Source organism: Balaenoptera musculus, chromosome 3, assembly GCF_009873245.2.
Source record: "Balaenoptera musculus isolate JJ_BM4_2016_0621 chromosome 3, mBalMus1.pri.v3, whole genome shotgun sequence".
Classification (NCBI taxonomy): domain Eukaryota; kingdom Metazoa; phylum Chordata; class Mammalia; order Artiodactyla; family Balaenopteridae; genus Balaenoptera; species Balaenoptera musculus.
In genome coordinates, this window is record NC_045787.1 from 94469503 (window position 1) to 94493713 (window position 24211).

The 24211-nt window shown below is 40.6% G+C and overlaps 1 protein-coding gene across 8 annotated transcripts in view; it reads right to left on the bottom strand.

The window, feature by feature from the left end:
• The window catches only part of SEMA6A (semaphorin 6A), a 125953-nt gene that overhangs the window by 20887 nt on the left and 80855 nt on the right, over positions 1–24211 (bottom strand). For 4 of the 8 annotated variants that reach the window (XM_036848337.1, XM_036848339.1, XM_036848338.1 and 1 more), the window contains 12 exons: positions 21724–21843; positions 20943–21031; positions 19862–20079; positions 16118–16249; positions 13787–13942; positions 10859–11035; positions 10346–10486; positions 10179–10259; positions 7928–7986; positions 5597–5617; positions 5412–5462; positions 139–294 (listed from right to left, as the gene is read on the bottom strand). In XM_036848337.1, the coding sequence (XP_036704232.1) occupies positions 139–294; positions 5412–5462; positions 5597–5617; positions 7928–7986; positions 10179–10259; positions 10346–10486; positions 10859–11035; positions 13787–13942; positions 16118–16249; positions 19862–20079; positions 20943–21031; positions 21724–21843 (1401 nt within the window). The remainder of the gene's footprint in view (positions 1–138; positions 295–5411; positions 5463–5596; positions 5618–7927; positions 7987–10178; positions 10260–10345; positions 10487–10858; positions 11036–13786; positions 13943–16117; positions 16250–19861; positions 20080–20942; positions 21032–21723; positions 21844–24211) is intronic. The other 4 variants (XM_036848341.1, XM_036848340.1, XM_036848343.1 and 1 more) reach the window with 4 other exon arrangements.

The window sequence follows — 24211 nt, forward strand, 5'->3', positions numbered from 1 at the left end:
TCTGAGACGCTTTCAATCGTAGTGTGTTGGAGGTTCGTTCCTTACATGCTGCTGTGATTCAGCTGGAAGCAGTTCCATAGTCCTCCCCGCTTTTCCCTCCCTCTCCCCCCAGAGGAAGAGGTACTTCCAAGGCCTTACCCTTCTTGTCTTGGTGATTATGGGAAGACACTGCCCCCAAAGAGTCTGTGCTGTCAGGTGACTCTTTCCAGTCCAGCATTCCTCCCCTAGACTCATAGCCCTCTTGAGCCGCCGAATTGGACGTGGTGGTGCTGGGCAGGAGGGAACTGGAGTGCCCTGTTTTCATCACAAATACAGTTAGGGAGAACATCACCGGAGACACCCGCTTTCCCTTTGCTCAGAGGCCAGGAGGTTGGGCACCCACGCTGGCTGTAAAAGACTCAAAGGAGATTGTCCTAGAAATAACAAGACTGGTGGGTAGGATTCAGCAGAAGACCCCTTGAACTTGTAGTTAGAGGATGAAGGGCCAGATCTTGTCTCGGCTGCTTGCTGGATGAGCCTGAGGGAATCACTTAAGCTCTCTGGGCCTCGGTTGGTTTTCCCTGTGCACGAAGTGGAGATGATGTCGTTTACCTCCCAGTGTTGGAAGGATAAAGTGACATCATGTTGAAAGTTCCTAACAGTATCTGACACATAGTAAGTGCTCAAGAAGTATCAGAGTCCTTCTTTGGTATATTCTCATAGCAGCACTAAGGTCGAATGTGTCCACTCTGGGGACAGCATTTGTGACTGATGGGGCAGGTTTATGGTAGTGGGTGAGCCTCTGCCCCGTCACAAACAACTCAGCTGCCCTGAGCCTTTCCCATGGAGGATGTGTCTAGTTTTCAGCTGCAACTCAGCCGCACAGGCATTCCTCTTTGTGGGGGAAGTGACTGCTTTCTAAAGGGATCTGCTCCCACCCCCTCCTTCCTGGAACAGAAGCCTCAAGTGCTCCATGTTGTTACGGCTGTGCCTTTTGTGTCTTATTCCAACCAAGTTAGTTTCATGGTTTCATGACTCATACTAGTGAGAGGTGGTTTTTGAGGCCACACTGACTGATACAATTCAGATTAGAAAGGGAAAGCTTTTTGAGGTCCAGAGTGGCCTACCAGAGGATAACGCCAGAGGAAGAATGGCTAGGTCGGGAGTTATGGCAGAAACTAGATGTTTCCTGTGAACACATTTCTAAGCTTTCCCTCCCATCATTCCACAAGGTTAAATGCAGATCATATCTGGTGCTTTGATCTAAGCTGTCACAATGATTTAAAGAAGCCCCACTACCTGTTCTCTCTGGTGGAAATAAAAAATAACCTCTCTGTGATTTTCAAGTAGAGTCTTTGGCTTATTAAAGCATCTTACCTATAGCAACCTCTTGAACAATTTTTAAAAAGACATCAGGGAAACTACTGTGAATGTGTAATTGGTGCCTTTGGTAGAAAGTAGGACAGATTCACAAGTGGCTCCAGCCTTGGGCTGTGATCACCGCATATGTGATAAATATGATACTAGCCACCAGAAAGAAAGATTATAATGAATGCACTGCATTCTTCTTTTTTACAATTATTATTGGAAGTTGGATTCCTAGGAGACTTTAATACTATAAATTACATACTATGTATACACACACACACATACACGTGTGTGTGTGTATGAATAAAGTGGGGAAAAGCAAGCAAGCCAAGTGGCTTATCTAAGCTATAGGATTTCCATGGAAGCTCCACACTTAAAGTGTTACCACAAAGCTTTGGTAACGTTTAAGAGGCCCCTTTCTGTGTAGAGCTTGTTTGGCTCTTAAACAGCTTCAAATATCCGCTTTGTTGCAAATAGTCTAGTTCTTATCCAACTGCTAAAAACCTGTTCATTTAAAACTAAAGAATTCTTGCATCTAGACTTTTTGTTTTTATATTTCTGGGTTTCACATCTCATCTCCCAATACTGGTAAGAGAACAAGGGTAGGAAAATTATTAACCTGGAATTGGAAATACAGACTTTCTTTTACTTCCTTTATGCTTATATTGAGGTCTAAAATATAGCCTCTATTTTCTACTCTTGAATTCAGCAATGCTCTCATGCAATATACAGTCAACCTAAGAGACTTCAGCACCCAGCCTAAGCAAACAATTAGAAATAGCTTCAGGGAGTCAGAAAGGGGGGAAGGAAAAAAAGAAGCCTCTCCTCCAAGTAGCAAGAATTTCTTTTACCTGAATTGATATGCATTTTGAGCACTTTCAATTTAACTGTGTTCAAGGGGCAATTTTATGGTGATGCCATAAGTATGGTTTAGGGAGAACATTTCTTAATACGGTAATCTAGGGGAAATACATGCCTAAGGGACACATTCTCTGTAGAAAGATTTCCTGGACCATATGCTACAAATATATGGAAAACTCATTGGTAATGGAAAGCTATGGCTATGAGAGGAAATTAATGTGGACCAGATGGTAGTTAGGTAGGAAAATGTTTCACGGAAATGTGACAAATCAGCTCCTGCCTATTGCTAAAGTGTTAGTCTAATACCCACCACATCTCCATCTTCTACATGTAAATGTAGAGAAACCATGCATCTGATGTACTCAAATGGAAAAAAAAATAGAACAGCATGAGGTTTGTAATCTTTTAAACTTATGCTTGAGGACAGGCACCGTGTGTCACGGGTGAAGCAAACAGCCGGAGAAAGCAATGCCTGATTCTCAAGAATTTTAGAACTACCATGTAAAAGCGCCGTTAAGCAGCCATCCTCAGTTTGAAATCAAAGAGGTGTATTATTATTACCTCTCCAACTGTTAAAAGGAAATCACTTATATTCCTTCTTAGAATCTGATTCTACAGGCTATATTGTTTTTGTGCATTCCCTAAGAGACTGTAACCAAAATAATGCTACAAAAATAGGCAGTCGTTTGTGGATATGGTATTACATGTCAACAATTTGGAACCTATAATGTTGACTTGTTAATCCAGTATGAAAAGTCATATTTTAATCAATGGAGCTTATGATGTATTATTCTTATAATATACAAAGAAATAGATAGATTTAAAAAGTTAACTTTAATATGCATCATATTGTTTCTCTATATCTACAAGTCTTTGTAATTCTAGAGGTTAGAGATCCTTCAAACTACTCTAACCTATTAACAATGATTGTACCCAATTAGACACAGGAGAGACACTAAATCAATACAAGAGAGGATGAGAGAAGGAAGATAATCAGGGTCCAATTCACTAAAAAAGGGTTCTTGTATATGTAAGTGGTGTTGCACAGAGCTTTTGCCACACAGAGAGTTTGCATGGCTTATTGAACGATCCCTTTTTCAGAGTTAGGCAATTCTGGTTCTGCGGGTCACCCTATGAGTCTGTACTCAGCTACTGAACTTTTTATGGGAACATGCAAAGGACACAGCTAGACACAGTGGGTGGATTTTGGACTTTGGGGTTGGCTTCCTAGTCTACATCCATGCTCATAAAAACAGCAATTTGCTTTTTCCTTTGATGGTTCAAATATAGCACCTAATCCAGTGCCTGGCACATAGTAAGCACTAAACTAATGTCTGCAAATGAATGAGTTAAATCTCTTCTAGGTTTATTAGCTCCAAAATAAGCATCTCTTGCAGTAGTTTGTGAAAAGAAAGTCTCCTCTGTTTTTGCAAGTACTGTCTGGACCAGCCCTCATGTTGATGGTCAATTAATCCTCTAACCCCTTCACACCGGAGAGATTGAGCCTGAAATGGACAGGATCATTAGTTGAAAGGAAAATTCCAACTCTTCTTTAGTTTCATCACAGAAACCACTGACCGAGCGAATGGGCATTGTTCTTTAAAGTGTTAACATGGAGGAATTAATAAGTTCCTTTCCTTTTGTAAAAGCAGTAAGAGAAATCCATAAATTGAAGAGTGCTTTTTGTTCATAAAGAGCATCCCATGGTTTAATTATTCTATCTATATGAGAAATTGCCTGGGAGTTAAAATCGGCCTTAGTACTATTGATGAATGCTGGGGTTACTGGTTCAATTAGATTCCAGACCTGAATTTCTCAGTATCTGATAAAGATTATTCAATTATAGGAAATGATTGCAAAGTATGATATTGGAGAAGTGCAGATGCGAAGTGGGTTCTCTTTGTGAAGGGCAAGCTAAGCTAGATGACACTTGCCTCCTGAGAAATGTTTCTTCCAGCTGTTGGTGTTTGATATTCTGGCTTGAATCATAGATGAGAGAATGGTAAAGGTGGATGAATCCAGTGGGCTCATCTACTCCATGCTGCCTCACTTCACGACAGGAGAAGCCGGGCATTGTTTTCCCTATCTGCACAGCCCCAGTTTATAAGATAGTCTTTAGGACTTTCAAAGAGGCTTTTTATTTATGCTAATTAGACACAGGAGTGAGAGTTTCCACAGAGCTATTAGATGTATTTGTAGCCATCTTGAACTATTTCTTTGAATCCTGAATCCACCTTGCTTTCTTTTCTTCCCTCTTTTTTTCTTTTCTTTATTTTGTCCCCTTCCTCTATTACCTACCTCTACATTTAAAGACTGACCTAGAGCTGTCATTGTTACGTGTCTTAAACATAAAAGTTATAGATTGTGTATCAATGAAGCTTGTAGTCCCCATTATAATGCAGAAGCTTAAATTTCCCATTACATATATGTTGTTCATTATCTTTAAAAAACGCATGAATAGTTTACCTTAATAAACATTTGGGGAGGCTTTGAGAAATGGAACTGGAACATTTCAACTACAGTTTAACTTTTCTTATAAAGAGCTCAGAATAGTCTGTTTATGGACTTAATGGCTTTGTTTAGTATAGTGTCTGTATATTTCAGAGCAGGAACAATGGGGTTAAATCCTGTTTGCACATCATTTCCACTGCGTCACTCTTCCTTGTATACATTTAAAGACGTTTCACTGAAGATAGGTCTAAATATTCATGCTCTTCGTGTGATTAAATTTCGATGGCTATATTGGAAAGTTTTGCCTAATAAGAACTTAGTATCTGCACTCTGTATAGATTTCCCTGCAGAGGGTATTGTTCTGAAAGTCAGCATTTTGGGGAATGATACTATCTATCAGTTAAGGAGCTATGGCCTATGAGTTATAAGCACTCTTCTTTTATCTTGGATGTACTTATGTCCAAAAGCAATTTCTTCTCCCTCAAGAACTCATTAAATGCATTCACCAAATTCCCTAAGGTTGGCATATTTCATGTTCTGTGGATTAAAAATGTAGGACTCATTCTCACATGTCAGTTGTCTCAGATATGTAGAGTAATTTTTGAAGCATCATGAAATCTATGAATAATTTTAGTGAATTGGGGCCCTGAAGTAGCAAAGAATCTGGTCCATGATGTTTAGGAATGAAGATTATAAACTACCACAGGATGAATGGCTCGAAGAATAAAAAAAAAAATAACCCATAAACTGACCATATACTGTGTTGTAAGACATTTCATGATCTGGTAGAGGAGTTGAAATGTCTATAAAAAATAATGAGAATTTAAAAATTAATTTAAAAAGAAACGTAAAATTCGAAAATACTCGAGGTTTAGTGAAACAGGATTTCTCAAATATATTTCCATTGCTGTTAAATTATGAGTAATATCTTCCTTACCATTCAGTGCCACGAAGGAATCTGAAAGACAGAAGGGGGGAGTAAGTTACTTAGCATTTAGCACTCTGCTCAGTGTGACTTCCGTAGTAAGTGGGAGTGAGCTGGTACAGAGCTGTGCTAACGTACGATCCCCAATACTAAGTAAGTGCTTTTTACTTTCTGCTTGTAATAGAAGATGCTTCATATTTGGTCCGATTTCATATCCTTATACTATCTCTTTCCCAAGTGAGCTTCCTCAAAGTCATGCCTTTGCTGCCAAGAGGCAGAGAAAAAGCAAGTTAGTGGAAGGAATGGTAACTGCGATTATACGTAAGCCCTACTCCATACAGAGGGATGTGTATGTGGATAAAGTGAGTGACATCTGGACCACACTTACAAAGCACTTTTTCTTTACCTTCTCTCTCATTTCATCCTCCCAACCATGCTGTGAGGAACTGTCCAGTATCACAATGTTCTGAACTCAGCAGGGGGTCTTAGGAAATTAACAAAAATAAAAATCACACACATAGGCAACATACGTGTGTGTGTGTGTGTGTGTGCACGTGCGTGCCCCCGCTGTGTGTCACGTCACTTGTTCACTCAGCCTGCTACTCAGCCTCTGACACTGGCTCTTTATGGTTTCCTCATTTCCCCTAAAACTCCTTTTAAAGAGTCATTGTGCACCAAATATCTAAATCCTTTGAATGCCTGTGTGTGACTAGATATGTCTAACAGAAGTAGGTCATGCTCCAGTGGGCGCCCAGGAGCAGAGAAGCCACTAGGAAAGGCATTACCTCCTGCCTGGAGCAGGCACCCTACGTGCCTCAGCAGGAGTGGGGGTCGGGTTACGGAGCACACGAAAACACAGAGGCTTGACCACTGAGACCGAAGAGTAAATCACTGGCCTGGGGCCTGAGGGTCTGCCCCGCGCTCAGCCTGAGGACCCAGGCGTGGTGTGAGCCTGCTGGTGTAGTGGATGCTCTAGAGAGCCGGTAGCACTTCCACCTTTTTCATATATTTACCTATTCAATCCAAATTGACACCCCTATTTTTCTAGATGCCTATATCATCGAATCATAAAAATATGGAGAAAATTATTCACTAAAATCAGCTAATTAAGTTCACTCAGACATACATACCAACCGAAACCTGTTTCCTTAAAAATGGGGCCACAAGGCACCAACGTGATCAAGAGCCACCAAATCAAACATCAAATTGTTTCATTGTACACACATAGCAGATCTTTTGGTGATGACACTGTCTCCTATGCTGATTTCTTAATTCAGATTTTGTGTGTGAAGACATAAGAAGAAGCTTTTTCCGGTATATATTTGCAAACCAAAAAAAAATATGGCCAAGAATTTGGAGATGAGGCTGTCTGTGGCCCTATTTATTTGATTATGTCTGTTTTCTAGAAAAGATAAGGTATTAAATGGCACGTTAGAATCTGTAATTTCAGGACTCCTGGCTCAAAGATTTAGAGCTATATCCATGATTTTCATTATCAAATCACATATCAGAAGTAATATAGTTTCATTCCCTTCAGAGCTATTTTTGGTGCCATTCTGAATGCAGGCTTCTTGAAATTTATCACAACATTTAAAACATGGCAAACTAAATGTTTTCCAAGAGTATGGCATTATTCTCTAAATTAGCATTAATAAAGCATTTTCAGGAGAATGTTGATATTAATCAGATCACTGGACAACTGGGCAGACCTTTGACCAGGATCCTTTATAAAAAGTCCTAACTAAAATGTTAGCATGTAATAACTTTTGAAATGAACTCTGAGATTAGTATAGTAGGTCAGTTCTTATAAAAAGGTTATTTTGAGTCACCTTGTACGTAGTGGGTTCTTTCTGAAATTTTTTTCTACTGCAAATGGTAATAAACATAAATCTAATTTAAAAAATAATTAATTTTGTTAATTGATATGTTCAAGAGAAATAAAATAGTCCCATTCAATTAAAAAGCTAGAGTACAGTGATCAGTCTTTTTATTATTTGGCTGAGAATTATGGCAATAACATATCTTTAAAAACAGCAAAACTGGTTTTAAATGGAAATGCTGATGTAACTTACTGCTCTGCTGTAGCAGACATCCTCTAGAGTGAATTTGTTCCACAGCATTATGATAATGAAATAGGTGCCAGCATTTATGGCAACAGCATTGGCAACAGAGGCTTCAAAACACACTGTTTTCTTTGATATTTAGAAGGCGATTTCTGTTATTTATGCATGTTTTAGAGGCAGCTGCACTCAGTGTCACATGTGGGGTCATGTTTCTAGCCCAGTCTATAAAAGCATCTTTTTTATAGAATAAATATCCAAATGGATAAAAAGCTCTACTTACTGTGACAGTCTCCCAGGCCATCTGTATTGCCACGCTCTATGTCCTGTTCAAAAGTCAGTCTTCAAAAAAAAGGAGGGAAGAGAAGAAAGATAGACACAAATTCAATGATATGAGTCTGTTGCAGGATGCATCTTAAGTTTCACTAAAGCAGCTAACACAGTTTGATAAATTGAGTGACAGGTGCAAAAAAAGTGGGTAACAGCTCGAAAGTTTATCTCCAAAGCTTACAGAAATGAGTCCTTCGTGAATCTCCCAAGAGAAGCCATGTTTTAGACAGTTAATTCAGGTATTATGCAGGGAGTTAGTTTGTGGATTACCTATATCACTCTTTGCCTCTGATGCCCTGAGCATTTCTTAAATATCTGAGAAGTTTACATGTTAACACACACTCCTTACATAAGTGATACAGAAGTCTCTAAATTAAAAAAAAGTATTTTCCTCTCTTTTGCCCCAACTCTTGCCTTCCTAGACCTTTATCCATTTCTTTGCTTAGAAGTAGCTTTGTATAGCAAAGTGTTCAAATGGTCAGTGGATATGTGGGCCCCTGAGAGGACGGACATGGCGGTGCATTTTGCTGAGACCACTCAGGTGTTGCGTTCACTCCTGCCCCAGGCCCAGTCCTCAGGGGTATTGCCCTCATGCTCCTCTACAAGCTCACTCTTCTTATAAGGTCACCTTTGGGCTGTATAAACTATTACACCATGAATAAGATCAATCCTAATAATATCTATTTTGATTTTTAAATAAGCACACTGGAATACTCCAAAGGAGTCTTGTCCTTTTTGGGGGGAACTTTGCGCTTCTTTCTACACCATAACTGAAACTCCTGTTTTGTAACTGCCTTCAGAGTTTACTTATGAGCCATATAGGAAAACTTTTTGGAAAGTCAAACCTTGACCTAATAATGCACCATGTTTGTTTTCCAGTGTTTTTATGTTGTATTAAAAATCAAATTCATCCTCAAAGGATAAAGATTTCTAGTGGTAATGAAAGCCAATATGCACCAGGCCCTGAAGGCCACTTTCCAAAGAGAGTTCCACATGTTTTGAACAATGAAATGTTCTCATGTTGACTTTAAAATGATTCTTAAAAACCAGTCTTACTACTTTTGGTCACACCTTGACTAAAGAAAGGAGATAGGTCATTTCTCAGCTTCCCTCACTGTGCATTGTGATCCTTTCTCCTTCACTTCAAGGTTCCCGTGAAAAGATACAAAGCTTTAACACCGTGGTAGGTCAATATTGCTACTCACAAAGCTGATCTAATAATAAATGGTGAGTCAACCCTTTGCATTAGTCAAATTTCCAGGTCAGACTTGATAGTTACCATTAGCTCTGTATATGGAAATACTTTCCCTCAAATTATGCAGGCGGTGGTCATCAGATATGGCCTCCTGTCTGTTTGACTAGCTATTCTCAAATGGGAGAGGAGTTCAGAGTGATGTGAGGACGATTCTTTTCGCCCTTTAGATCAGAGGAAGTTGAAGAAGTGGCTAAGAAAGAACTGTGCTGCCATCTGGCACCTTCCTTGAATTGCCATAACCTGTCAAGGACATGCGTCGAATAATTTTCCAAATGTTCTTTTGGATTTCACATCCGCTGAAGTAAAAGCATAAAACCTTTGAGCTAATACCATCCAGGCATTTAAAGTCAGGGTAACGATTCTAAGCATCAAAATCACATGCATGGTAGACTAGCTTGATCTAGCTGATCTGCTGGAGAAATGCCAAGAATTGATTTACTCCCTAACAAGTAATAGGGTCAACTGTTCTTCAGTGCAGGGGAGAGGTTTATTGCATGTATACACTATGCTTGCAGTACAAATGCGTTGCTTAACAAATGCTCCGCAGTTTCTTCTCAGCCCTGGGTGGTCAATTAGAAGAGCCAGTTTTGCTATGGCTGGACAAACCACATCACTAATCTAATTGGTACCCTCTTGCTCCCTTTCTCTGCTGTCCTTGCACTGTGATGATCAAGGCATGTACCATCTTGTCCCTCTCTCCAGGGAATACTTAGAAGTCCACTGTGTTGTTTTTCTCTGTTTTTAATTAGTCTGAGGATGGATGATTAATCAATTGGAAATCTGCCACGTGATGTTGGGTTGTCCTACAAAATGGGCAAAGGAGGGAGAACGGCCGGCAGTCGTATTGATGAGATTTCTGCACGGAAGGCTGAGTGGCGGTGGTGTGTGTGAGCGCAATTAATTGTACGTCTAGGCCACTTTATACTCTCCCACACCTCGGGCTCCTTACCTACTGCCAGGTGACAGATGGGCACAGGCACCTCCTTCCTTTACCCACCCACAGTAGGGGTCTCTGGAAGCGATACAGGTTCTGCAGGAAGAGGATGACTGTGAGCTACCTAGGACTCTTTTCTAAGCACTGTGGACTTTCTAATGATCAATGAGGCAAATACATACTTTTTGCACTTCCCATGTCGTTCACACCGGCCAAGGGGAACCTTTATCACACAAGTGGAAAATGCAACATACAGAGAGCTGCTTGCTTTGTCCAGTTGCATGCCCATAATCCTCTTGTCTTCTACTCCATCATAGCTGCACCTAATTTTATAAGGCAGGATAATATCATTCAGAGTCTCTCTTGGGTCAGTTCTCTTTTTCCTGCCACCACCCTTAACACCCCACCTCCCAGCGCACAAGGTTAGATCTCTTAATCTGATCCAACTGAACGGGAAACAGAACCTTATGTGTGCACCCACACACATACACATAAACACACAATGTATGTGTTTATATAAACACACACATTATTAGCAAGGAGAAAATAATGCTTTTAATGTATGAAAAGATTTTTACAAATAATACTAAAAGTCACCTAAGTGCATAAAATCTAAGTCTGCCATGATTTCTCTGCATGGAAAAGACAATAAAGTAACAAATAATTACTAGGAAAGAACCAAACATTCTACGCACTTTTCAGGGTTGTAGACGCTCATCTCCTCCAGGAAAAGGCTGTCATTTAGGAAACCACTGTTTCCTATCCTGGCCAAGAACTTCAAGATGATTCCTTTCTCTGATCCCAGGAAAACCACAGTGTGATTCTGATATGGCCCAGCAGCGGTGTCCACCGCAATTTTGGTCAGGCGGTATCTAAAATGACAGGATCACATTTTTTATCTCTTTGTTGGTCTTTCATTAAAGTGTCCCCTTTTCCACTTCAAACAATTGGGATAGAGCTTTCTAGTAATAACCTCAAGAAAAATATATGCATATGAATAATGCTCTCAAGCTGTTCTGCTCCTTTATTTCCATATGTAGAGCATTAGTATGGCTCCAAGGGGAGGAAAGAGGTATGTATGTGTGGAGGCCAAGTTACATAATAAATACATAGCCATCACCATCTGAAACCACTCAGCAATTATCCCTTTCATGAACAACAAGGAAAGACTGATGTCTGCTGTGAAGAGGGGAAGAAATAATAAGTGAATTCATTTAATATTTAGCAATGCAAAGTACTAGCCACTATCCCATCACAGCTAACATTTCATTGAACACTGAAAAGAAAAGCAGCGGCTACCATTTTTCCATACTCTTTCTCTGAAGTGCCAAGACTTGTCAACAAAATGTCAGACTGGAAAGCTTTCTGATGGTGTACAGAGGGGTAGAGAGTTCTGAAGGATGGGGAGGTAGAGTGCTAATTGCAATATTAATAAATAAATGGATATACAAGCCAAACAAGATCCATCTAAAGCCAAAGGTGAAGGGCATTAGTCCTGTTGCCTGCCTAGATAAGTCCTATTGGGCATCTTCCTTCTCTGAAATCCCATAGCCGGTCAACACTCCATGGATACCCTTTTCTCCTTAAGCATCATGGCAGGAACCGGAAAACATGGACTCTTCTGCAAGTTACATACCATGGTTTCCATCTTACGGGCAAGAGCCATTATAGTATTGGGTTGGCCAAAAACTGCCTTCGGTTTTTAAGTAAAAATAAAGGACACATTTTTCATTTTCACCAAGAACTTTACTGAACAACACATTCACCCTTTTGTTCCACTACCTTCTGCCATTTTTCAGGCAACTTCATAATTCCATCTTTCCAAAACTTTTAATCTTTTTGAGCATGGAACTGTTCCAGGTGCCTTTTACAGTCTTCCAGGGAATTGAAATTTTTCCATTAAGAGAATTTTGTAAAGACCTAAATAAATGGAAATCCAAAGGTGCAATGTCTGGTCAATACGGCAGATGAATCAGAACCCCGGCCAAACCGTAACAGTTTTTGCCTGGTCATTGAAGAAACATGCGGTCTTGCATTATCTAATGCATCATATAATTCTGGACGCTTTTCATCAGGTGCTGCGTTCTGTTGGTCTAATTGGGAGCAGTACTTGTTGAAACTGTTTGGTTTTCCAGAAGGAGCTCATAATAGAGGGCTCCCTTCCAATCCCACCATATACGCAACATCACCTTCTTTGGATGAAGACCGGCCTTTGGTGTGGTTGGTGGTGGTTCATTTCGCTTGCCCCACGATCTCTTCTGTTCCATATTATTGTACAGTATCCACTCTTCATCACCCGTCACAATTTGTTTCAAAAATGGAGCGTTTTCATTACATTTAAGTGGAGAATCACATGCAGAAATATGGTCAAGGTTTTTTTTGCTTAATTTATGTGGAACCCAAACATCAAAGCGATTAACATAACCAAGCTGGTGGAAATGATTTTCAACGCTTGATTTGGATATTTTGAGTATGTTGGTTATCTCCTGCGTGGTATAATGTTGACTGTTCTCAATTAATGTCTCGATCTGATAGCTATCAACGTCAACTGGTCTACCTGACCATGGAGCATCGTCCAGTGAGAAATCTCCAGCACGAAACTTCGCACAAACCACCTTTGACAGGTTCGATCAGTCACAGCACCTTCTCTATACACTGCACAAATCTTTTCTGGCATTTCGGTTGCATTTTTACCTTTCTTGAAATAATAAAGCATAATATGCTGAAAATGTTGCTTTTTTTCTTTCATCTTCAGTATTAAAATGGCTACACAAAAATTCACCAATTTTGATAAGTCTTTTTTAAAATGCACACCGATATGACAGCTGTCACATACAGTCTAACAAAATTGCTTTGAATGAAATTAAAGACAACTAAGTTCTACTAGAGCCGTCTTATGGAAAAAACCGAATGAACCTTTTGGCCAACCCAATACTTTAATATCTTTCAATAAAGTCGCTGTTTAAGAAATGGTGGTAAAGTTAATTAACATTTTGTTTGATTACTGCCAAAACTGGATGGTACTTGGGAAAGCCTGTTGAACTGTTTGGCAATAAGCCCTAAATAAATATGAGAAGGAGGAGTATTTAATGCTATCACAGATTTCTAATCAGCTATCCCTTCTCCGTTGGCCGCCACTCCAGACAACAAATGCTGAAGTATGAACCCTTCGTGCTGGTATACTTGTGCAAATGCTCCATTAGTCCATGCTCCGTATGACAGCTAACAATCTAGAGACAGTGCTCGGATGACATCTGCAGCATGTTTTGCAACCATGTCCAACCAAATAGGTATTTACATCCATTGACTAATTCTCTTCACTGCTCCTCTGCTCTTACACACATGGGATTAACAGGCTAATGCAGAAGGAGATATCTTTGTTTCCTCTAATTGCTGGCGTGTGTCCAATTAGCCTGAAACTATCTGAACTGTGTTCACTGGGAATGTGGTCATGGGGTTTGGTGGCATCCACCCATGTGCCCGGGACTTCAGAGCTGAATCAATGCCCAGGATAACAGAAGATGTTTGTGGCATTTCAAATTGTGATCCACTGATGATAGGTTCCGTAAGCATGGGAAGGAACAGGGGGAATCCAGTGAGGACATGGTTTGCTTGACACCCACCTGACCATCGTCCTCAGGAACCATGGCTTGTTGATGATGGAGGGCACAGCCTCGTCCATGAGTGGGTGCGTTTTGATGAAATTCAGGGTATCGTCAGGGAATTCATTGGAGGTTGCATATTTTTCTAAGGAGGATGAGCCAGCACAGCAACCTGGCCTAAAAAGAAACAAAGGGAGGGGGCTTATATCATGCTTTATGGCAAACTCTTTGAATGAACTGCTTCTCTGTGCATATTGCATGAGGGAGAACATACCGTAGGCTGAGCAGAGGAAGCTGAACAATGCATAATGCCACCAAAAAATATGCTTAGATTTCCTCAGGGCCACCTCCTCACTCCATAGAGAAGCCTGAGCCAGGACAGTTCAGCCTTGGCTGGGAGCAGCTTGGCTTCCCCGCCAGAAGCACAAACCCACCCCACAAACAGTGAGGGAGCTTGAAACAAGTGAGGGTTTGGTTTGCACATCTCCGGGACTGCTCTGTCTGTCTTAAAACACTGCTAGAACTTCTGGAGGCATTTGCTCCACCAGAAGAGACAATTGGGCTGACTTTTTCACAAATGTAGAAAACAAAGGCGTTCAAAAAGCTGCCAGCCTTACGTACCTGCTAGACTCAGTATAACCATCTCTCATTACTAGGGGGTCAGAGAACATTTGGGTTTTGTTTTTTATTGTTTTTGTTTGATTTGGTTAGGTATGAAAAGCCATTTACACTGAAATTCTTGCCTGAAAAGGCATTTTTAAAATTTCTGAACAATGACACTGAAAATTCATTTCTAAAAGAAATTATATGGTTTTAGGAGTCAAGGGACATCTCAGCGAAGTCAGATCAGGGAAACACCGGCACCAGTCTTGTCCAGACACCTGCTTTGCCCATTGGTGCAGGAGAGAAAAGTGGACCCTGTCAACACTGGCAGGGTCTAGCCCCAGGCACACGCTTTCATGGCACTAACCCAGCCAGCCAGTGAAAGCGTCCAGATATCTGTAAGAGAGACAGGCCAGCACGTGGAAGGATGAAAGCAAACATGCTGCCACCAGTAGAAAGTCACTTGAAGTATGTGTCCTGGTGACGGCTGAGTGACACCATCTTTCGATACCCAGGGAAGCATATTACATAAGTACTCCCTGAAACCTGACCCCTCAAGCTTAACTCCCCTTCCTGCTTACCTGGAAGGTAGCTAAGAATCCCAGGCAATGACTTAAGAGAATCTATCTGAGGTTGCCAGGGTACGCTTTTTACACCTAGTCTCCTCTGCATAAATAACAGAGAATGCACATGCCATTTAATTCAGGGGATGAAAATGGATGAACTGTAGGGGTTTCTCCCGTGGGTACAGTGTTTCATATTATCTAAGTTAGTTCAATTAAGTGAATTGGGCTGGGTGTTTTGTGTGGGGGATTGGATGTCGGAGGAGAGAGTTGGAAACCAAAAAAGTTTAGAAGACACTGGGTTTCCTTCCACAAATTAAGTGGAGGAAGCCGAACACACAGGGATGTTTCTATATAACCTAGATTTCGAATGCTGTGATGGGAGGTACGCAGTGTGTGCCCCATAAAGAGGGCAGGCACAGGGTTGGGAGAGAGTTTCATCCTGTCCCAGTTAGGAGGAATGAGTTAACTGGTTTAGTGTGAGGATTTGATAGATATTCCACAGGACCAAAAGGTCTCTGTATTGTCTCTCAACAATAGGTTCCTCATGAAAGCACTTCTGGGGCACATTTTGGGGAGGGGGAGAATTGACAGTGCATCTGGGCCCCAAACAGACCAGAACCTGGCAGACCAGAGACATTCTAATAATGGCCCATTGTACCTGCTGCCCTTGGCCCAGAGTCCGGGATCAGTTCTGATCCAGTCTAGTCACAAAATCCAGGGAACACCATTTATATTTTACATTTTTTTAAGGCTGAGAGACATGGGTCTCTGTAAAACTGAAGAGAAGCAGGGAGGGGCGGTGGAAATCATCTCCCCAGCGATGTGAACTTGAGCAACTCACTTTATACCTCTCTCGGCCTCAATTTCGTCAACTATAGACCATTGGGGCTGCTGGACCAGATGATTCCTGTCATCCTAGGATTGCATTGTGTAATCCACAGATAGAGAGTCTAAGGAAAAGACTAGAGAGTCGCTGTTTTGAATACAACTATAGGTAATTTGGGGTTTCGGTTAAGGGAATGAAGGCAAACGGCCTCACCGGCCTTTCTATTGTGTTGGCATTTGTATCTGCGTGGCCAGCATGTAAGGCACTAGTGTGCAGTTTATAAGATGCTCATTGTCAGGGGAGCAAATGGCACCATTTCTAGAAATTCAAGAAAGCCGTATAAATATTTGCACATACCTAGGCTTAGGCACTCGTTCATCAGGAACTGGTGTCCACGTGGAATCTGGAGACTTCTGTTCTTTGAATCTCCCAGTAAAAACAATGGCGACATCATGCATGTCATAGGCACACACTGCAGACCCAGGGATGCTGCAGTAGGACATTTCACACAAAGTGTTATTCACGCAACAGTTACGCATGCAGTTTGGAAAATATACTCCAAAGTAACTTTCCTAGTACGGGCAGTTGAAATTTAATGTTCGTATCCTGAACACTATAAATGTAAGGGATCCTAGCGCATAAGGAGAATGTTTCTGTGACTCAAATTTGCATCAGAGGCCTTAAAGAAAGGGCTAGTTACAGCAGAATCATAGAAGAAAGTCTCTTTATGTCTTGTGTCTGGCACTGCTTTTGTTTATAAAGGAGGAATGGTTGAGCTGGTGACTTATAAGTTTCATGAATTCCCTGAAATTATCCGTCTTTAAACCAAAGATAAAATGTTTGGACAACATTCTACGTCTCTAATATTGGTGAAAATTTGAAGTAAAAGTGCCCCTACTGTTCACATATTCCTTCTTTGAATTTGGTTCCTCAAGCCAAGGACTTCAGGAGTGAGGATGTATGTGTGAGGAACCCAACCATATTTTATGTTAGTCACTGTACGTTGCAAAGTTTACTTCCTGTTTATTTGCATAAGACTAAACAATTTAAATCTCTAAAGCACCAACACTTTGCAAATAAAATGCTCTATTAAGTGCTAAATAATAATAATGACAGTAATCTCTACCTATAATTACATTCTTGCCTGGCACTCCTAGAAGGATTTTGGGATTTTTTTTTTTTCATCAGTGGTGAACAGACATGAATTATTCATTCATCTAGGTACACTGCTTAAACCCATGTTTGTTTTTGACTGCGGTCATTCCTTGATTTTGATCAAATAAATTTCAGCCACTGGCTGGCCAACAGTTTTAATCAGGCTTTGAGGTGGTAGGTCACTGCACACAGAAACATCCAGGGCAAAACACAAGCACTCTGCAGCATGACCATCATCCAGGGAGAAAGAATGATTTAGTCCTGATTTTGCAGATGTTGAAAGGATACGGAAATCACTTCATATATGATTAGGAGAATTTTATGCCATCTTTAATTTCATAACACAATTATGAAGTACTACTAATAAAGCAAGAAATAGGGAGAGGATTAGAAAGCTTATTTAAAACAAGGTGGCAGGATGAATTTTAAAGTATGTAGCGTGTGTGTGTGTGTGTGTGTGTGTGTGTGTGTGTGTGTGTGTGTGTGTGTATTCACAGTATTGAGTCTATAATAAGACAATGATCCCCATTTGTTTTGAAATTTCAGAACCCCCAGCATTATTTAATTTTGTAAGACTCTCTCCACATCTCGCTTTCCTAAAAGTAAGAGGTGTACCTATTTACTTTAAATATTAAGAAAAATAGGATAAATATTGAAGTATTTTATGAGGCACTTCATAACAACTAAAGATACCCTAGGGTTTTATAATCTTCCTAAGGTTATATTCATTTGTAAATCCTTTCTTTTTCCTTCCCTACTTTATCCCCTCCCTGTCTTCCCATCTTCTGTTCATTCAGCATATATTTATGGAATCCCTAATCTCAAGCAGTGAATGCTCAGTAAATAAGAGAATCCTGCTCTCAGCTGACTCACAGTTCAGTGTGTAAGAAAACAACAACAAAAACAACAAGTGATAATAATAGCAACAATAACAAATATTCCAACACAATCTGGTAAAGAGGTATGTGCAGGGTTCCACGGGAGGCAGCTGGAGCTGAGGCTTGGAGCATTTCCGGGGGTTCAGTGGGCAAACAGACATGGGTTGGGCGGGCAGACTTGGCAGAGAGCAGGGCATGAGCAAGCTCCAGTAAGCCCTCTGCGCCGGAGGAGGAGCCCGTGCCTGACCATGAGGGGGCCTGCATGCTATGCCAAGGAAGCTGGGCTTTATCCCCAGGGCAAAGAGGAGCACCTAAAGGATCTGAAACAACCTGACGTGATGAAGTGTGCATGTGTGGAGGATCCGGTGGAGAGGGATGAAACCAGAGGGAGTAAAACAAGAGAGGGACTATAATTTATATATGAAAACTGGTATGCATATCTTTGCCATTTTCTGATTTTACTAAACAAATATGGTTTCTGAGACTGTATTAGCATGCGCTAATTGAATGTTTCCTAGGGCCCTTTTAAGAAAATTCTTTAAATGGGAGTATACATAATACGCAGGAATCTACTACTCTATTGTAATCATGAAGTGACTCACCCTCTCAAAAAACATACAAAAAAATTAGAAATGTGCTCTGAAACTCCACTGGCACCTACATTCTGTGTTCCAAAATAGTATTCTTTTTCAACACTACTAGATACATCGGTTCCAAGGTATGAGCAGTCAAGGCCTGAATTTTTTTATCTTTTCTATTCTCAAGTCTAAAAATTCCTTCAGATGGTTGCAGCTTATTTAAACCTAACTAAATACTTCTTGCTGCAATATGGGTTTATGTTTTCATATCTCTTCAGTGGGGAACTCTTGACTCTTGCCCTCCATATAATTGAGGAGCATTATTTCATCTTTCAGCTAGCTCTGTTCTAGGCTCTACCCAGTTCTTAAGCATTTCTTCCTAGCAGCTATCCTGTCATCTAGCCACTCATCAAGTTCTTCAAAGTTTTTGTAAAAAGTATAATCCAAAACAAAACAGTGCGTTCCTTATGGAAGATCATATGGAACACACAAAATTCTACATGGAAGTGAGAATATAGTACATGTATTTCAATTTCATGACCATGGCCAGAGTTAGGATCATTTCCACACAACGGTGCTAGTACTCTAAGGTCTGGGAGGGCCAAGTACCAGGGAACATACTGTCCCTCTTCCTTCTGTTCTTTAGTCTCTACACATTTCACTGTTCCAGGGACAGTTATTAGTGTGCCATTTAATAGCTCAGTGTCTTAGCTTAAGAAAATACAAAAATAGGGATGAACAGGCTGAGACAGTATTTCTCCGTGCAATGTTTGATGACTTGTAAATCCTCAGTAGAACCCTCCAGAGTCAGACAGTAGTGCTGTGGTTGGGATCCTGGTTCCTCTGACAGGATAATAACTAGGGTCCCTTAGGTGGGATGCAAGATGGACTCATCTAATTCCTAAATTTCACTCTGTAGCATTTTAATAAGTTTCCAGTATTTTTACTTCAAAAATTACTGATCCAGTCCTAGAAATATTAAAAGTCAAATAAAATGTTAGAAGACCTAGAAGGGAAAGGAGGAACATTCTTGAGTTCCAAAGCTGCTGCTTCCATCTATTGGCTACCTGGACCAGATAGTATAATTGAACTCAGTTTCCTCAAGTGTAAAAAGAAGGCAACAGTATTCACTTTTCAAGATTACTGGAAGGATTGAGAAATAGCACATGAATAGTGTTTATACAGTATTCACTTTTCAAGATTACTGGAGGGATTGAGAAATAGCACATGAATGGTGTTTATACTCCAGGTATATGAAAAGACTATATTGTTATAATTTATCTAATTACTTTCTCCAGAATCCTACTCTAACAGTGCTTATAAATGACTGTTAATTTGTTGATGAAAACTGAATGTTAAGTGCTTCTTAGCTACAAATAGTGAATGGCAATTTTTCCATCAGTTGCAAATCTTGTGTATTAGACAAGAACCCCTTGGGAAAAGGAAGCCAGGAAGGACCGATTAAGTCCACACAGCCAGGGCATGGTTACCTGTTATAAGGTGTGGAAAAGGTTGCCAGGACAACATCACGGCCATTAATACGAATCACGTCGGTAACTGCCTGCAGGATGTTGAAATAAAAATGAGAGTCCCCTGGAACTGAGCAGTTCAGGCGAGCTTTAAGGAAAGATGTCCACTGTTTCTCCAGGACTCTTTGTGACCCTCCCATGTCATTCTTACAAACCTGAGCCACTCTTGGGAAAACTACCTGCAGAGGAGAAACATGGAGAAAATGAAATGCACTTACTTTTCGTGGAGATCTTAGTAGAATTTGCCTTTCTTAGAAAACAGAAACAGAACAACAAGGTGCTTAATTTAATCCTGTGTTTCTAAAATCAGTAGCAAAAAAAAAAAAGGAAGGGAAAAACTCAGCATTGGAACAGCATGTTTTGAAAGATAAGGCTGTGGCATTTAATACAGAGCCATAAATCCTTCAGGGGATCAGCTTCCAGCCACATAAACTCATTTCCATACAGACTGCTTAGCTTTTTATTTCCTCAAACAAAAGCACACTTGTATGCACCATCTCTGCCATCCTCACTAGCTGCCTCTGGGCTCTGCATCTCATACTCTGAATTCCTCTAACTGTGCAAGCCACCCTGGCATTGAATTGTGCCCTCTAACTTAGTGATCTTGATCTACTCTCTGATAAAAATAACTGAAATAGACATCCCCTAAGTGTTCTGTTGCTTTTTGTAATACAGTCAAGACCCTTGGTTTTCTTAAAAGATATTGAATATTTACACTCTCTCTCTGGAGCGACTCAATTTAAAAACAAAAAAACCTGATGAGTGGACCTGGAAACCACATCTTAAGGTGCTTGAAACTCAGTATGAAATCAACCCAACATCTATCTATTAAATTTTCAATATAAACATTTAAGAGGTTTCCCTGTAATCTGTTACTACTCAGAAAAAGCATACAGGGGTTTGAGGAAGCAAAATGTTTCACTTCCACCAGTCTTTGGCTAGATCTTCTCAAAACGATGACCTTGTCATTAGATTTATGGTTCTTATTTCAAAGCCATTGATAACCACACTGGCCCAAAATTGAGACATCCTCCCCTCTTACCTTTCCCATGGTGTTGTACTCCACCGCTATTTCCCTAAAGAAGAAGTAGATGTAGTCTCCATAATCTACCGCTTGGACAAAATACGGTTCTGTGGACAAATGGGCACTTTAATTGGGGACATGTCACACAGAGTTAAAAGAACTGCAATCAGCTGCAACCAAAGACATCTTATTAATTAAAAGTGTAGGGCCATTAGACATTTGGTTAACACTAACCATTTCTAGTGACTTCACACATGCAAGTGCTGGTGATTTCAGAAAGCATTTAAGCCTACAGATTTTATCTTTCAGAAGCAGTTGCAATGAACAATGAAGAATAAATGAGTTTTGCATATCTATGTAATTTTATTTTCCACAATACAACGCTCAAATTACAGAATGGATTTTGTACACATCTCTTTGTCACCCTTGACTCATACAGGGTTGTGAACAGCTTTTTTCCTGTTCCCCACCACCTCCAATCCCGTTCCCTTCCATGAATGAAGTGTTTAGTTGTTTTCACGTGGGACTCTGAAGTGAGAGCTTGAAGCAGGAAAGATAAATGTCACGTGTTCTATTATAGTGGCATTGGTAGTTTTGATAACACTCCAGAAACTCATGGGAAGTGAAAAGGGGAGGTAAATAAATCAACTGGGGGCAAAAGGTGCAATTTCCACCTTCCTGTCTGTGAGAAGCCATTACTAAAATGCAACTACAATCTGGTCCATCCAGGCTCTGAATCTCCCTCAGGATATGTATCTCCCCCACCTCCCCTCCTTTCTTCTTTTAATTGTTTGTTCACCTTTCAACCATTTTGAATCATGCTTGACGGTCCGTAGGGTTGGGCTGTCTCCAAGACTCCGGTAAATGACTGCATCAATGGCAAGGAAGTCAGTCACTGTAGCAGAGTACAGTTTTCCGTCTTCGAAGAGAAAGAGAAGAGGTGGTCGGAGTTGCAGCAAGACAGTGGGCATGGGGGAATAATAGAGGCCTCCCCCGCCCAGCTTTCCTGTATCAGGCAAATAAGATAGGGCACCTGGGAAAAGCCCAAGAGTCTCTGGGAAAACACTTGGCCCACATTCCTAACCATTTTAAATTGGGATCATGAGAGATGAAACATTTTTCATTTCTTAAATTGCACGGCAATTTCTAAGCAGCAGCAGCTCAGGGAACAGGGTAAATGAAAAATGTTGTTTGCTTTGCTCAATTAGATGTACCTTGACTGAAATCTCAAGGCCAAGGCCTCTTGGACACTGCAACTGCCACCACACCGTGGTAAACTGGATTAGGTAGGAGCCCAGGGAAAGATAGAGGCTGATTGTATCACCAGAAAATTTAAGTGCAAGCAGAAGTAACAGCGTCCTCGGCCTGAGCTGGTGAGGGAAGTTGAAGAAAGGGGATTCATAAGCAAAAAAGAGCTGACTAAAATTGCTACGTGTATCCTGCGGGTCTCTGCTCCTCTTTACCTCAGTTGTGAGAGCCACTAAGCCCTGCCAATCTAGCTTTCCATTTAAGAAGTATTTGCTTCAGTATTTCCAAAGTCACAAACTGAGAACATTCTGATATATAAGAAGCCAAAGTAAAGGGGTCGGGGGGAAGGGATGGTGCTGAGTTCAAATTGGTCTTTCTTTAAGAATTCATGCTCTTTGGGACTTATGCTTGAGGATACATTCAAGGCAGAAGAGAGCAAAGATGACTGAAGGTGAATCCTTGAAATTTGGGGTTCTTTTCCTGGATTAGCAAGCATTGTTTACACAAATAATCAAATGGGCTGTTCTGGAATAGCAAAATCTATGTAGATGAAATGGAAACACTAATTATATTTAATATAAAAAATTACTTCCTTGGCTCATTTTTAATGGATGACATAGCTTCATTAATTGTGGCTTCGAAAGCGTCTTCAAAAGTGGTTTATATACAATACAGTATTCTTTTAAGCTCTTCCACTTGTGGAATAAGCATATGGTTTTTTTTTTTTTTTTTTTAATCTTATCCAGACATACCTAAGCAAAGTTCTTGATGTCTACTTTTGGTCTTAACTGACATTTGCTTAGGTTCAGGATAGAGCTGTCTTCACATCTACATTATTGGCATTCATATATCAGTAAGTGTTGACTGTTCGGGTTAGATTTTAACTGCAGACAGCACACCTTTCTATCGATAAACATATGTCTACAAAAATCACAACTTTTCCTATAGAATCATAGCCCCAGGACATACAGATACACCTGAAGAGTGGAGGGCAGTGGGAGCACTGTGTGTGCGTGTGTGGTTATTGCCGGTGAACACTCCCCTGTACTCTTTGTTTTACATTCCACACTGGGTATCTCACCAGAACTTTTACTTGTAAAATCAAGTACTATTTTGGCACTCTTCGTAATATGGCAACCGTTGAGGTGCAACAAGTATCTTCTGTTTATAAGGGCTGAGCTTTTATGAGATTTCAGACATTTCAGTGAACACTGATTCAGATACACCTGTTGGAGGGGGCAGAGGCGCAGTCACAAGTTGGTCTCACATGGCTTGCTTCTGGAAGCTTGGTGGCCTCAGTAAACACTCTGCCCATTCTCCTCTTTCTACCTCAGGCTACTTCTTCTTAGTTACTGGTTAAACTTGTGTTCTCCACTGCAGCCCACATCCTCCATGGTACTGACTAATGCGGGTGCCAAGTGTCAGAGAAGTGTTGCTGCAGAAGTTATGCACTTGAGAATATACTCAAACACTCTTACCACTGGCCTTGCCCCTGGCCATGCTTACAAACAGGTTTACAAGACTTTGTGTTTCTCAGAGTGCTGCTTCCCGACAATGCTGTGCTCTACCTTTGGAGGAGAACCTGAGAAACCTTCTGAACCTGGCACAAACCACTTCTTCAATCTTTGACTGCCGATTCAGGCCCACAAATGGATGACATTGAGGATGAAGTTCAAGGAGCTAATCTTTTTTCATAATCAAAGCCCTAAAGTCTCTTATCTGGCTAGGATGTGCCAGTTTTTAGCTGCTGTGATGGAAATTATAGCTAACTGCTTTATTACATGCCATAACAATCACTATTATACCAACACTTCTCCCTGTACCCACCTCCACGTGCACAGCTGGCAGTGAATTCCTAAATAAATTTCTAATTAAAACACACACACATGCGTACACAAAAGTCCCAATCTGAAAGTCATGGCTTACTTGCTGCTGTTTTATATCCTTTGCAATGGAAGGAAGGAGTAGGGATGGGGAGTATGGGTCAACCTCAGCTAATCAGCATTATCCCCTTGGCCACTACAATTTTTCTATCAGAG